This window comes from Suillus clintonianus (genome assembly GCF_016758775.1).
Source record: "Suillus clintonianus strain FC179 chromosome Unknown DEU56scaffold_88, whole genome shotgun sequence".
Lineage (NCBI taxonomy): Eukaryota > Fungi > Basidiomycota > Agaricomycetes > Boletales > Suillaceae > Suillus > Suillus clintonianus.
In genome coordinates, this window is record NW_024539312.1 from 112,121 (window position 1) to 126,860 (window position 14,740).

General features: G+C 49.7%; 3 protein-coding genes across 3 annotated transcripts; all 3 read left to right on the top strand.

The window, feature by feature from the left end:
- Window positions 1-8,762: 8,762 nt before the first annotated feature.
- On the top strand, window positions 8,763-9,067 carry DEU56DRAFT_743843 (uncharacterized protein; the record flags this gene model as incomplete). Its single annotated transcript, XM_041349030.1, has 2 exons — window positions 8,763-8,856; window positions 8,919-9,067. 2 exons carry the CDS (start codon window positions 8,763-8,765, stop codon window positions 9,065-9,067), a joined length of 243 nt encoding a protein of 80 aa, XP_041204524.1.
- A 1,741-nt stretch (window positions 9,068-10,808) lies between these two features.
- On the top strand, window positions 10,809-13,264 carry DEU56DRAFT_574088 (uncharacterized protein). The gene is made up of 4 exons (XM_041346884.1): window positions 10,809-11,147; window positions 11,199-11,584; window positions 11,630-11,674; window positions 11,738-13,264. Exons 1-4 carry the CDS (start codon window positions 10,872-10,874, stop codon window positions 12,984-12,986), a joined length of 1,956 nt encoding a protein of 651 aa, XP_041204525.1. The 5' UTR covers window positions 10,809-10,871; the 3' UTR covers window positions 12,987-13,264.
- DEU56DRAFT_574089 (uncharacterized protein) lies at window positions 13,265-14,168 on the top strand. Its single transcript, XM_041346885.1, has 2 exons — window positions 13,265-13,427; window positions 13,503-14,168. The coding sequence occupies exon 2, from the start codon at window positions 13,617-13,619 to the stop codon at window positions 14,118-14,120; it is 504 nt and encodes a 167-aa protein (XP_041204526.1). The 5' UTR covers window positions 13,265-13,427; window positions 13,503-13,616; the 3' UTR covers window positions 14,121-14,168.
- Window positions 14,169-14,740: the final 572 nt, after the last annotated feature.

Genomic DNA, 14,740 nt, shown 5'->3' on the forward strand with positions numbered 1-14,740 from the left:
TTGTCCACCAAATCCATACATGTTTTCTCACGCTATGGGCAAGGGGGAGCGCTGAACTTGAACTTGCAATTGTAACCAGTCTGAGCTAGTATGTACGTCTTTGAGATGGGCCTTTCATAAGTGCCTGGCGTGCGCAAGTACCTTCAGCCTATCTGTCAAACTCCGACGCCCAGTTACTCAGCCTTGTCCGTGAATGTCAGCCTCATGCCACGGCGCGTCTCGGACTCTCGGAGTGTCTTCAAGGGTCATCAGACGATAAGGATGTACTGGAAGGGCGGTGCAACCCTGATACTGGCAAAGTACACCACAGCCTGACGTAGGTTGTAGGTAAATGCTAGTATGCTGTCACAGGGTGTGATCTTTGTCATGGCGTTCGGACCGAATTACACAGGAAAGTGTATACTGCGCTATCCAGGGTAGGGACACTTAGTCGTCGTGTAGAGCACTAAGCCAAAGCACTCACTTAGACATGATAAAATTTTGACCTAAATTCTGCTCTTGCCAGTATTCAGTTCGAGCACCAAGGGAGTTGCTCAGTTTCGAGACCTTCTAAGTAAATGATTTCAGCTTGCCACTTGGTGCGAATGTGAGTGGGCAGCGGGTGATGATAATTTCTTCAGAGTCCCCAGACCTATTTCCTTCTGAATGAGCGGAACGACAAATAACTGACATAAAATACCACACCGAAACTTGTAAAAACAAATTTCCTATTCTTGGAGGGTATCCGACCGTCTTGCTCAGTCATTAGACGCCAAAATGGTCAGAGTAGAATATACCTTATAAGTTAGGCGAAATCTGTTTTCTCGCCTTGATCACATCGCGCTTAGTGGGTTTCAGTGGTAATCTGGCGAAGAATCTGAAGATACGACGCCATCCATAGATAAGAACGGAACTCAGAGGGAACATGGGAAAAAGGATGAACCGGATCATTGCGCCTGGCCGAGCAGGAAGCTCGACTGTTTCTTATTCGAATTGTGGAATTTTATAAGCCTGAAGTTCCATGAAATTTTGATCGACGTTGGAGCAGTGCCGACTGCTAAAGACCACGCTGCTGCTAGAACCGAGGTGGATCGATGATGATGTACACTACGAACATGCTGACACCTGACCTATGTGCTGACTAAGCTATGGGAACAGCCGATGAGGCTCTAGGTGCGTGGCCTATGCCCTTGGAACCCCTAGTCCATGCGCCCCTCAAAAAACAACCGGCGCCGCCCTCGACGCCTATGATCCTCTACTTTGTTCCTTCGTGATCCTCTTCTCGATCTTCTTCTCTGTCTTCTCTATCCTCTCGTTCACTTTCATTCTCTTCGTCTCTTCTATCCTCCTTTTCTTCATTGGTCTCTTCGTTTCTATCCTTCCCGTTTTCCTTTTCTTCGTCTGTCTCTCCTTGTTCTCTCATCCGTTCCTCATGCTCTTCTTGTTTCTTCGCCAACACCGTGCCTTCTCGTGGTGAGAATGCTCTCAACCTTCTAGCGCTATATTCTCCTTGTAAGGCGGTTCCTTCTAAAGTTTCCAGGGTGTACGAGTTCCTTAGTCTTGTTTTGATGCGCCGTGGCATTGACCATTTCGGCAGTAGCTTACGCTCCGTTTTGAACGTGTAATCCAAGTCGTTTCTGTATACCTGTACTAACTGTCCTCTTCTGAAGATGACTTCTCCCGGCTTTCGTTTCTTGACTCTTCTATCGAAAGTTGCCTTGCGCTTGGACGCATGGAGCAGGGTCTCCTCGTAGCCGTCCAAGTGTTGTTGGTCGACGTATGCGATATGCGTTAAGGCGTCCGTTTGAGTCGTGGCTGCTGTGTTCTCCTCTAGTGGGGTTGCTTGGGTGTTAACCACGAGCCCAAAGAGCAACTCCTTGGGGGAGAATTTCAGCGCCGGCAGGAGACGGTTATTCAGAGCTTGGACTGCTTCCTCTAGGTGCTCTGGCCATGTCTTTGGGAGTTTCTCCCATGACGTTTCTTGGGGCTCATCTTCCCCTACTCTCGGTGCGCACAGGCGCTTAAGGATATGCAAAAGTAGTTTATTAGTGCCCTCTACTAATCCATTAACCCAAGGAGAATACGCAGCGACAATGTGAAGTTTGCACTTCTTCGATTCGCAGTACGATCTAACTGCATCGTTGTTAAAGTGCTTGCCTCCGTCCGACATGAAAGTTTCAGAGGGTGCGAATCTGTTGAATATGTGCGTTAGACTTTCGACTGTTGTTTTTGCACTTCCTGCTGCCTTGTGCTTGAAGACCCATGCGTGCTGGGAAAAGGTATCTAGATATACACCAAGGTTCGTGTATCCTCCTGTTCCTTTGGGTAGTGCTAAGTAGTCGCCGACCAGCAATTCGAACGGGTGTCTTCTCGTTATTGGCTCTAGGAGAGAATGTAAGTGTGTTGGTCCAAAGTTCTTACATTTAGAGCAATCTTTAACCGCTGCCATTATAGAGGCGTCTAACTTTGGGCTGCAGATGCGGTCTAAGAGCGCAATCTTGATAGCGTCTCTTCCCCAATGTCCTCGTTCCTCATGCATCTTGGCTGCAAGCGTGCGGGCTTCCGATTTGCTAACGCATTCGACCTTCGTCCTCGCTCTGGTCATATCGTTCCCTCTTATTCGCCATAGCTTTCCTTGGTCCACCATGTACTGTGACGCCCGGTGTCTCGCTTTCTTCCTGTCTCGTAATTCCGCTCCTTGATCGAGGTCATAGATGGCGTCTACAACCTCTCTAAACACCTGCTCTCCCTCGAACCTTTCCCGAAGAACTTCGACCGCTGGATCCGTTGTCGCCGTGAAGAGTATGTCGTTGACTAATCCTGTACGTGCTTCCCAATCTTCATTAACCGTCCACTCACTACCATCTCCCTCAATGTGCGGTTGTCCTTCCCACATTCTGCTTAGTCCATCCGCGACTACATTTAGTCTTCCCGGTACGTGTCGAACGTCAACTATATTGTATGACAATATTCCCTCGCGCCATCTCGCGTGCGACACGTTTAAGTTGTTCTTGAGCAGGGTGTCTTTGAGCGCATTGCAATCGGTTTCCACCTCCACCGGGAATCCCCATATTGTGCTTGAGAACTTATCGAGGCCAAATTTAAGCGCTGTGAATTCTAAGAGGTAAGATTTGTATTTGCGCTCTGTTGGTGATGTTCTCTTTGACGCGAATCCGATGGGGTGTAGGTTTTCGACCCATTTACCTGCTGGCGTTTGCGTTCGCACTCGTTGCGACAATACTGCGGCGAAACCATCTAAGCATCCATCTGAAGTGATTACGAAGTGCGATCCGTCGTACTTCGGCGCTTGGAGAACCGGTCTCGACGTGATCGCGATCTTTAGATCTAGGAACGCTTTGGTATGTTCCAGTTTCCAGTGGGGGGCTAGTTTGAAACTGCTCATCGTTCGTTTATATGCGGCCTTCGAGTGGGCGTTGTCCATTGGTACCTTTAGCAGTAAGTCTCTCAATGGACCCTCCCGCTTAGCGTACGCCTTAATGAGCGTGCGGTAGAATCCTGTGAGCCCTAGAAACGACACCAAGTTCATCGCGTCCTCCGGTTGCGTCCAGTCTACGATTGCGGTCAGCTTCGTCAAGTCCGGCTTCACGCCATCTCTTCCCACTGTCCCTCCTGCGAACTCTGTCTCTGATACGCAGAGACGAGTTTTACTCGGCGCTATGGAGAACCGACATTCCCTGAATCGTTCGAAGATGGTTAGTAGCTTGTTCATCATGCTTCTAAAGGTATGTGCTGCGCAGCCGCCGTCGTCCATAAACAACTCCATGTAGTGTGGTACTAACAGGTCGTGTAGTCGTTCTGCTAGGGTGTCGCAAAATGCGGTTGGCGCTCCCGTGATGCCCATGGGCATGCGCTTATACCAGAAATAGCCTCTACCCTCGACGTAGAACGCTAGGTACGGTCGCCATTTTTCGGGGACTTCGATGGCGTAAAATCCCGACGCAAAATCGAAGACCGAAATGTATCGATGGCCGCTTAAACGTTGTTGTTTCGCTAGAATGTCGCCTTGGGGCATAGGTGCGACTTCCGTGACCTTATTCAGCTGCGCGAAATTCTGACATATCCTCCATTTCTTCGGGCCTTTATCAGGTGTGTCGTTGTGCGTTTGCGGGGGTGTTACTTCGCGGGGTGGTAGCTCGAACGCTGGGTATAGCCCTGCGCCTTGGCACTGCTCATTCACTCGATGTTGCAATTCATCGAGTGATAGTCCTCCTGCTTCGTGGGCCTTTTGGGCTATGACGGTCGTGGCTGCGCATCTGATCAATTCTGGTGGTGCGCGTTCTATAAGTCCAGCTTCTAACATGTCGCTTGCTCGAGCGTTGTAGAACTTGGATTGTTCTGGCGTTAGAGGGCGTTGGTGAATCCTTAGATTGAAAACTGCGTCCTCTGGTACATTCAAATTGATTGCTGATCCAGGGATGGGTACCACTTCCTTGAGTGTTAGGGCGAACGTATCTGCGTATTTCGCAACAAATTCTTCGAGCTCTTCTCGTTCTTCTTCCGTTAGGTCATCTCCGAACGTTATTTGACGTTTGATTGCGGAGATTCGGGCTACATTGAACGGGTCTGATTGTCTTGTGTAGATGGAGGGGTTCTGAGGTGTTGGCGTTGGTTCTGGGAGTTTGCCGAGGAGCTCGTTGTCTTCATCGTTGGTGATAATGTTTATTCCTGGTGCGTGGTCTATGAAATCGTTTTGGTCAATTACGGTTTCCTGCAGGATTAACGGGGTCGTGTTAACTTCCCTCGAGGGGAGCATCCTGCTCCCCACTTCGCGTTCGTGTTTGCTCTTCTCTCCCTGCTCCGTCTCTCCTTGCTCCGTCTCTCCTTGCTTCGTCTCTCCTTGCTTCGTCTCTCTTTGCCATTCTTCCTCTCCCGTTCCATTGCCCTTCGCCCTCAGATACTCCGGTCTCTTCCATTGCCCCATTGGCTGATGGCATGGTATTTGTCGGTGCTTGTGGGTAGTGTTAGCGCTTTCCTTGGTACTACTAATGTAGTTCGTTTGGACTCGCCTCGAGGGGGGTGTGCCTATACCCCCCACTGCTATTTCCTGCTGCTTTATATCTAGTGTCAGGCTGACTCCTTGCTCTGCGTGTTCGAGAGCTACCGGTCTTGCTATTTGATTTGATATGGTGGTTGAACCCGTACTATCGGATAGGGTGACTTCATCTGTCTTGTAGTCGTGTATCTCCGCGAAAGCTTTGAGCATTGGTTTCCCGAACAGAAAACCCCAGCTACCTCCGCTATCGAAGACTTCAAAATTGCATTGTGCCTTGACGTTGTTGATTTCTACTATTCCTGACCACTTAGCGGTTGAGTTGACTATGATTCCGTTGGCCATTCTTAGTCGTTTCGAGGATTGAGTCCAGTTGTGTAGCCTATGTTTTATTTTCTGAAAGATGGTCGTACACATGACGCCGACCATTGCGCCATCGTCAAAAAGGGCCTTAACTCGAACTAGCTCTCCTTGTGGTCCTCGTAACGCTATTTGGTGTATGAATGGGGTACTTTCCCCGTTTTCCAGCTGGGTTGTGATTGTTTGCGGGTGGCCTGCCATGTACAAATCACCGATTGAGATTGTGTCATGTGTAGTAGTACATGTGGTGGCTATAGCTAAAGCTGGAAGTTCGGGGCTGGGGATCATAGAGTTGTCCTCGTGCGTAGCCTCTTCCCGCTCGAGGACCTTCTCATGGGCTTGGATATTCCTAAATTGGTGGGTCGGCGTGATATCCTTTCTTACGCCGACCCATTCTCTTTTCCCTCGCTGAATTCTGTGACTTCTTCGATCCAGGCTGAAGTGGGTTGAGGGTATTGGTCGAGTACTAGGGAAATTGGTATCGCTGTGGCTCTGTTAAACGCTCCAAGTGCCTTGCTGACTATTGCTCTCCATGCTGCCTCCTTCCGTGACAACCTTTCTGTATGGTCTGCGGGTAGACGGCAATTCCTTCCGTTATGGCCGTGTGTACCGCAAGCGAAGCATTCGCTGGAGGCGATGGTTGCTGTTCCCGGTTTGAGAGGATAGCCTGTCTCGTGGGTGACCCTGGTATGTTCTCCCCACTGCGCGTTCCATTGTTTGATTTGGTTGTTGTACGCTGCGTGACCTATTGGGTTATCTGGATGGTGCGGTAACAAGGCTACGAGCTGCCTGATTTTGTTCTTCATGTCGTCGGTGATGATGAATGGTTGCGCTGATGTTGCTGGCTGGCGGCTGAAGGTTTGCTGCACGTTCTGGTTGACTTGTTGTGCTGGTACTCGCGTTACTGTGCTATTGGGAAGGGGTGCATTGGGCAGTGTCGACGGATTGATTGACATTCTCGATAACTGGTTTTGGAGGGCTGCAATAGAATTCTGTGCCGGATTGCGTTGTTGGAGACGAGCTACATCGGCTCTTAGCATGTTGACTTCTCGCTCCTGCTTCGCATTTTGTTCCTTCTTTTCCGCTAACCTCGTTCCTTTCAACTCCTTGACCTCCTTAATGAAAGCCGCCCAGTCCTTATATTCATCGTCCTTCAACAGATCCTTAACGATGCTCGGTAGCAGTCCTCTGACTTGCCATATCATGGAGGTGCTTGCTGCGATTCCTGCGCTCATCGCCAACTGCATTGTCTTAGTTGCCCATGCTTCGTGTGCCCAACACTCCCTGTCGTATAGGGTAGTCTTCGTTCCTACTTCCGCTTCTGCTAGTTTGTGCTCCAGCAGCTCCTTCTCGTACTCCGCTCTAGTCTTCTCCGCTATTATGATTGGTGGCCATCGGGTTTCAAATTCTGTGACGAACGCTGCCCATGTGGCTTTCTGCGCGGATGCGAGTGCCTTGAGCCAGACTTCTGCCTCCGATCCTGTACCTAGATAGTCGCTGAACGCTTCCAGCTTGTCGCTACTTGAGGTTACTGCTTGTTGCCTCATTGCGCGATTAAACGACTTCAAGAAATCCGCTGGGTTTTCTGATTTGCGGCCGTCCCCGTGGAATATCTGTGGAGTTTCCATGGTCATGATTGCTTTCGGCTGTGCTAACGCGAAGAAGTTGTCTAGATTATAGTCTGGTGTGATAGAGAGCGATGTGAGTGGTTCTGTTTTCGTATGGCGTTGTGGTGGTTTGAAGATGGTCAGGGGTAATCGCAGGTCTAGTTCTGGGACTGCAAGTTCTGGGGCTGCGAGTTCTGGGAATGGGACTACGTTGCTAATGTTTCCTTCATCCTCAATGCTACTAAGGGATGAACTCCGTGACCGACTTGGTGTATTGTGAGATGAGCGTTCGGGAGTGTCAAGTGGTGATGAAACTGTGGATGTGCCTGGTGTCCAGTCCGACCAGTTGGTTTTTGAACGGGTGTTGGTCACTGCGAATCCTGTTGCTGTTCTCGGTCTTAGACTATCGGGGTTGGGCATCAGTTTTTCGATTGGAAATCCATGTAATTGAGTTGAATGGAACACAGCCCTTTTATAAATCTCGCAGGTGTCTTTTCAGACGCCTGCTGTCTAGCTTAGCCCTTCTGGGCGTAACACGACGTAAAGGGAAGGTTGTTTTGTTTAGAGTTCGTGCAATCGAATGTGCTTAAGTGAGCTAGTCTCGAATCTCGCCTGTTCACCACGTTGGAGCAGTGCCGACTGCTAAAGACCACGCTGCTGCTAGAACCGAGGTGGATCGATGATGATGTACACTACGAACATGCTGACACCTGACCTATGTGCTGACTAAGCTATGGGAACAGCCGATGAGGCTCTAGGTGCGTGGCCTATGCCCTTGGAACCCCTAGTCCAACGTATTCTCGATGAACTTCGGCGGCGCCTCATCAACACCCAAGGTCTCTTAACAACAAGATCGCAATCAAGTCAGATGAACAGTATATGTATTAGTGAAATGCCACAGCCGGATATGCAACTTACGTATCTGCGTTGCCAATGCACAGTGCACGCACTTCAATGCCTCGACGTTTGATTCAACGCGCCGCTTTCCCCTCTCGCCGTCCTTGGGATCTGTCGCCTCATACCGATGGGGTTTAGCTCGGAAGTTACGCAAATTATTATGATTGAGGGTAAGTTTTCGTGGTGCTGGATGGCAAGGATCGTGGATTCTCTGAATGCCATGTGTGACAGACAGATTCTTGCAGGCTGTGTTCAATGATTATTCCCCAAAGGGATTGGTCCGGACTTCGCAGAATATAATAGGTTTCCTGTGGTCCTGGATGGCAAGGATATATCAGGAAAAACTGCATACGGATTTCTTGAAATTATCCTGTCAGTAGGTAGAATGATCGCGAACAGCATCCGTGACGTCTGAATCTTTTGAATCCAACTTTTGCAAGCGAGTCTAGCCATGCGGTGCGGCATGATAGGTAAATCTGCATGGGTACAGGTAGACACTCCGCATCATAAGCTGAGGTTTCTGCGGGGCGGATATGTAAGTATTGTGAATCGTCCTATGTTTCGCATTTACCCAGTTGTGCTAAACGGTGCACACAGTGCCTGCAAGGCAAATCTCGTCACGATGTCCATGAGGCTCTCTGCTGGGTACTGATGCATGATGGACACTCCGTACCTAAGCTAAGGTTTCTGGCGGATATGTATCATCCCATATTTCGCATTTTTACAGTTGTAGTTCAACTTGTTGAGTTGTAGCCAAGTTGTGGCACTTACTAAACGGCAACAAATCGGCACATTAGTATTTGTCGGTATTTGGCTCGTCGGTTAACAAACGTTTCAAGCTCGACGTTCGCGACATCCTCCGCACAGGTTCAACTCTACCCGCTCAGTGAGAATCACAACAAAATACAATGGCAGTACTCGGCACGATCGCTGGTTTCTCATTGTTCGGTTTAGCAGCGCGTTTCGGGCAGCTCGCAATAAAGAAGAGAAATCTCATGGAGAGTGCGTGCCTCTCTCATTCACCATGGAGGTCTTTGTGTCACAGATACTGACGTCGCGAGCAGACCTCGGTGGGCACGCATTATCAATGGGCGTTTTTGGTTATGCTGGATATTGGGCATATCAGTGGGACGAACGTGCGGCTGTGATGCTTGCGCAGAAGCGTGCGGAGATTACTGAGCGGAGAGAACGGAAGTTGGCGCATGCTGCATGATTCATTTAGATTTGGTGGGTGCGGTGCAGAGGTGAGTTCGTCATTCTTTTTTGTTGTGACATCAATCTGAATTATAGCTTGAAGGTCATGCGTATCGTACGCCGGGATACCAGCCTTGTTAATGGAGTGTACTGTATGTCAGGTATCTTTTGACGCTGCGCTGAACATTGAACCCTCTGGCTACCGAGCAATATATCCTTCGCATCGGAAAGGCACTACAGAACTTCATGTTTATCATGCGCCAACCTCACGCCACAATATACTAAGGCAACCTTTTGGTGCCAGTGCCATGAACATATGGTAATAAATTTATCTTATTGATGCCTTCTACAGTCTGTTATAGGCACCAAGCCTGTTCACAGACTCGTTCTTGGTCCCTACTACTACACACTCGGGTCGGCGTGCGACATCCATATAGCGACGTGACGTGAATATATTGGATCCTCATAGTGGTACATACCCCAATCTAGATATTCCAAGATTGTCGCAGCCTACATACGAGGAACGTTGGACCGAGCGCAGGCTGCAAAGGAAACCCCAGGCCGAACCTCTAAGGCGGAGAGGCGGCGATTCTATCTATCGCTGCGAACCAGGATTCTACTGGACTAGGACCCCCAGTACTGTTATGGAGCACTAACATGGTCTTACACGGTCAGGTGGGCTCATGATGAATCTATATTTCTGCTCCTTCCATGGGGCTCGAGCGGTGACTTTTCTAATGCCGAGGTATTGGATCTCGATGCTGCGCTGAACGTCGAACACTCTAGCTATTGAGCAATACTACCCTTTGCACCGGAAGCGCACTACAGAACCTCAAGGCTTCATCTTTATCATACGCCAAACTTCAAACCAACCTTTTGGTGCCAGTAACTTGAACGTTTGGTGACGGAGATTTACCTTTTCGATGTTTTCAGTAGGGACAAAATAGGTGTCTGTGAATGGTTCACTGGGCCCTACTTTGTCCCTACAACAACGCTCCGGTCGGCTTGCAACGTTCAATCTGACTCGAGCAGTGATGAGGGACCCCAATATAGATGTCCCTAGATTGTCGCAGCCCACGGGGAACACATATTGGGGCTCACTCAAGTCGGCTCATGACATATTTTTCTCGTAACGCCAACTCCCGAGGCATTGGATCCCAGATTCGTACATCCCCCAATGAGATCTGGGGTGCCCCTTGTCACAGCCTAGACTCTCGATGAATTTATGCTCCGCTGCTTCCATCGATTCGAACATGCCCCAATCTAGGGTGCTAAGCCAGACCGTATTCTCCAACCCCTCCGAGCCTTCTCACTGGGGATAAGCACCCACTGTGACCCATGAAGGTGTGGGGTATAAGACGTCAATTGACTACATAGATATGTAAAACGCCGATATCCGCCTCCAATCGCATGAATGAATCGCCCATGTTGATGGAGAATGTGTTTCGCCGATAGAAGCAGAACATGCGTTGTATGGGCGGTGATGACTTCGAGGAACGGTAGCGAGCGCAAGTGCCGCCGGTCTGCAAAACCATTGTACGTATGAGAAGAACTTCTTGATTTCATACCATAGAACTGGTACGCCACGACGTGATCCATGGCAGGAGATCGCTACTAGTGGCTAGTGCTTCTAATATGATATCAAGTCACATCACCGCGAAGGTGCTAACAACGAGGGCACGAGGCTTGTCGGAGTTGTCGGACCTGGTATATGTTTGATTATGTAAGTTTGTACCTCATGGTCATTGTTCTCCCCGCAAAGCTCGACGACGACGACGACCACGAGGACATTCAAGATTGTCGGTGCACTTCGACGCGTTCCAATGCCAGTCACTCATTTGATGTCTGCTCAAGTTTCCCCACTCGCTCTCATCATCCCCCGACCACATATTCCTTCAGCTATCAGACCCCGTCTTTCAACAAGTTCTTTTCTTTCTTCCACTCCACGCACTCCTTCTCGTAGCCCAGTCGCGTCTCATATTTTCATTTCGCCCCCGGCTCCTAATAGAAACAGTTGTGACTCTTGGAATAGTTCAAACTACGACTTCGACGACCCTAGTGTAGAGTGGAAGGAGGATGAGGTCAGATTACTTGGCAGGGTGCGTAGAACTTTGATTTTTGTCGAGTGATTGACCCAAAATGCGTCGCAGACCTTGGACGCGCTACCTTCTCATCTTATCACGCCTTTCAACGGCTCAGTTCCGCCTCCGAACCTTCTCGACAAGATTGCGCGCGGTATCACTGCTGCAAAGGGCCCCAATGACTGGCCCCATTCCGTTACCGCGACGCGTACCAAATTGCTCGACTTGGCCCGTGCAAGAGCAATGGAGGAGCGGAAGAGGTCCATTATTGACGAGGACGTCATCTTTCTCAGCGGAAATGCACATCGTCCGGGAGATTGTGCTGAGCGCAACGATACTTCACCGGACGTCCTTCAACCTACTACAAACACTCCTAAGCGCCACCCACTATACAGGCAGTCCAGCATGGATTTCATGACCGATGCAAAGGTTGATCATAAGGAAAGCATTGCTCGGTACGTTTTTCCTCCTGTTCTACCCACTTATCTGATTATACGCAGCCTTTCGCACCGTCTACAACGACACGAGCATACTTTCCACCACCCGTACCTGCGTCCTGCTCACTTGCGTCGTCCAACGGAACACTCACTTGCTCCCTCTACTCCCAGCTCATCAACGCTCAACGCCTCACAGAGCAATATGCGAAAGTCTACTGCATCCTCAAGTTCCAACTCCACCTTTGGCACTCCCGTTTCCGGATCTGTGCCTCTGCGTCCGTCCTCTCTGCGCAGGTCATCCACTTTGACCCTCGCAAGTTCCTGCGACATGCGCGTAGACGCAGAAGGTGACAATGAGAATCTTTTCAAGACTTCAGAATCTCGCCGTAGCGGGGGGTATGCCGACCTAGCCCTGGGCGCTACTGTCGGTGTCAAGGTCAAGAAACCTTCTGCGCAGCCTGTTACCCCAAGGACACCTTCAACGAGGAAAGTCAAACCGCCTTTTTCCACCACAAATTCAAATTCAAAAACTAAAATTCCCGCTCTATCTGTGATCTCCCCACCAAAGACACCTCCATCCAAACCTCGAGTACTTCCCACCACCGCAATCAAAGCAGCCACACCGATCAAGCAGCCTAAATTCCGCAAGGGACACATGCCTTCCCTATCCGTCTCCTCTGACGAAGAGGAGAATGCACGTTCTCAACGTGCGAAGAAACCCCGTACGAGGGAACCTTCGTGGTCACTCATCGCGTCCTCAGATCCACATGCACGACAGTCCCTTTCCCAATTGGCAGCATCGCAAATTACAACTACAAGTTCTGTGCACAGGGATTTGGCGAAGAAACGCGAATCAGGGCGGAGTGCTATTTTAGCCAAGGCTTCTTCCAGCTCGTCGGATAATGACAATGAATTTTCGACGGCGAGTGTAGAGACCGCTGCTACGTCTGTCTCGCTGTCCACATCTGCTGCACCCATGCCCGTGCCCAAGGTCATGATGAAGCAGAAGGCGGAGGAGAAGGCGGAACCGAAGCTAACGACGAAGTCAAAGCCCATTCGTCGCAACCTCATGCGCAACCCGTCCATGTTCGGCCCCGAGCTCCCGTGTCCACAAGCAACCCCATCGCCTCCATCGCGCATCCCGCTGTCGTCTCCTATCGAATCTCCTGTTTCTGTGTCCCCGAGTACACCAGGGTCTCCGAGTACGCCTCCCATGTCCCCAAGTATAATTGCCACACCTCTACTTTCTATTCAGACGCGGACGCCTCTACTCTCTATCCAGGCACAGACGCAGGCACGTCCACGCACACTTCGCCGTGCTGCGCGTAGGATCTCGTTTGGGAGTTTAAGGGCTGCGAGTCCAGTTCTGTCCGGTGAGAGTGGGATGGTTGCACTTGGGAGTGCGTTCCAGCTTGCTTGATATTGCTCTTGATGGTTTGGTGTGAGCAGTGCTCGCACACCTATCGTATCTTTGATGCTTCATTTTTGATTTCCTCGTTCCCTCTGGTTTCATTTTTGTATGTTTTGGATTTCGTGTACTTGTATGTCTTTCACGATTGCTCCATCTACTTCATCTAACGAGTCTTTTCTGATTGCTTCCCCCCATTTCTTCCCTTTCCTTCCGCTTTCCTTTCTTTTCGTCTTTTCGTTAGTCGTTCGTAGTTTTCTTCTTACTTATGGTGTTGCTTATTTTCTCACTCTTCCTTGGTCTTTGTCGCCTTTTGAAAACTGGCCAGGTTCGGGTACTTTGTTCGCAAGTGTTTTTTTCACATTCTGGTACCCTTGTATCTCTTCCGCCTATCTCGACCCCGCCTACCTTCGCTCCCGACCGATCCTTTTTTTCATTTTCTCATCGTCCAAGGTACGCCCGCTAATTGCTTCACATTTACCACGTACGCTGACGCCTGTGCTTTATGTTTGATTTTTGATTTCTTAGGGCGCCCACACTCGCTCGTTCGTTCACCATCATGCGTGATAATGCACGCTTACACACTCTTTCGTTCTCCGCTTTAAGCGGTTACTGCCACGCTCGTTTGCATTCCAGTATGCCATGAAACACGCAAGTCACACTCCCTATATTCTGGTTCACTCAAATCATCAATGTCGGTCTCTGCGTCTCCCTGGGACGGGTTTTTTTTTTACGGATAGAGAAAATTCTCTGATTCTCCCTCCACCAATCGGCTCCTCATTCCCCCAGCTCGTCGACGAGCTTGTTCTGTTTATTCACCGGTGTATCAATCCCACTCTGTCATTACTTACTCATGAACCGCGAACCTGGAGTCATCACACATTCATTAACTCATCGCATTCAAGCGTGTACCATCACCGCCTCTTCGTTATCGCTTTCGTTCCTACTATCTCCGTTCCTGTCCACATCACTTCCTTCTTTGTACAACCCCGTCCTCTTTTTTGTACAACATCTGTCCTCTTCTTCGCACAACTCCCCCTGTTCTCGTCCATCTTTGTACGACTGCCCTCGTCGCTATACACGTCGATCGTGTTGTATGACAGGAAATTGGATACGACGCATGTATGTACTCTTGGTCGCATTTGAACTAATCAGCGTGTACATGAAGTAGAAGAAAGGTTGTGGATTCTCGCTAAAACCATTGCTATCTTTGTGAGAAAACGCCTGCCACCTAGGGCGCTGTTCAAAGCCTGTGTGTGTCATTGAACTACAGGTGTCATTGATGGGCCGAGGCCAAGATCACACTGCGGCCCACGGCTTCAAGTCAGGCCATTCCTGGCCATGCACATCACTAGGCACAATGTCAAAATTACGAACAATTCTCCGGTCTTTGCGGCGGAACGTGTCTCCATGCCACTCACTGCCCGCACTTTCACCAATAACTGTTCCTATCGATGTTTGGATGCACATTCATTCCGTTTCTTCTTGAAGTGGTGTGGAAGGTACTTACTTCGGTCGATCAGATATCAAATCTCGTTTTGGCACTGCAAGCGCTGGACGGTTGCATATCAAGCACGAACGTGAATCTGACCGTCATACATCCACCAAGTTCGCCGCTCCCTCACTCCCATCCTCTAAAGTATGACCCTGGTCTCGGATGATCCCAGCTGGTGGCCACTCATCAATGCGAATCGTATTTCCAGTTATTTTATAGGTTCGTCAGCCGCATGATGATGGTGATGACTCTATTGACCTTCGCTGCAGTT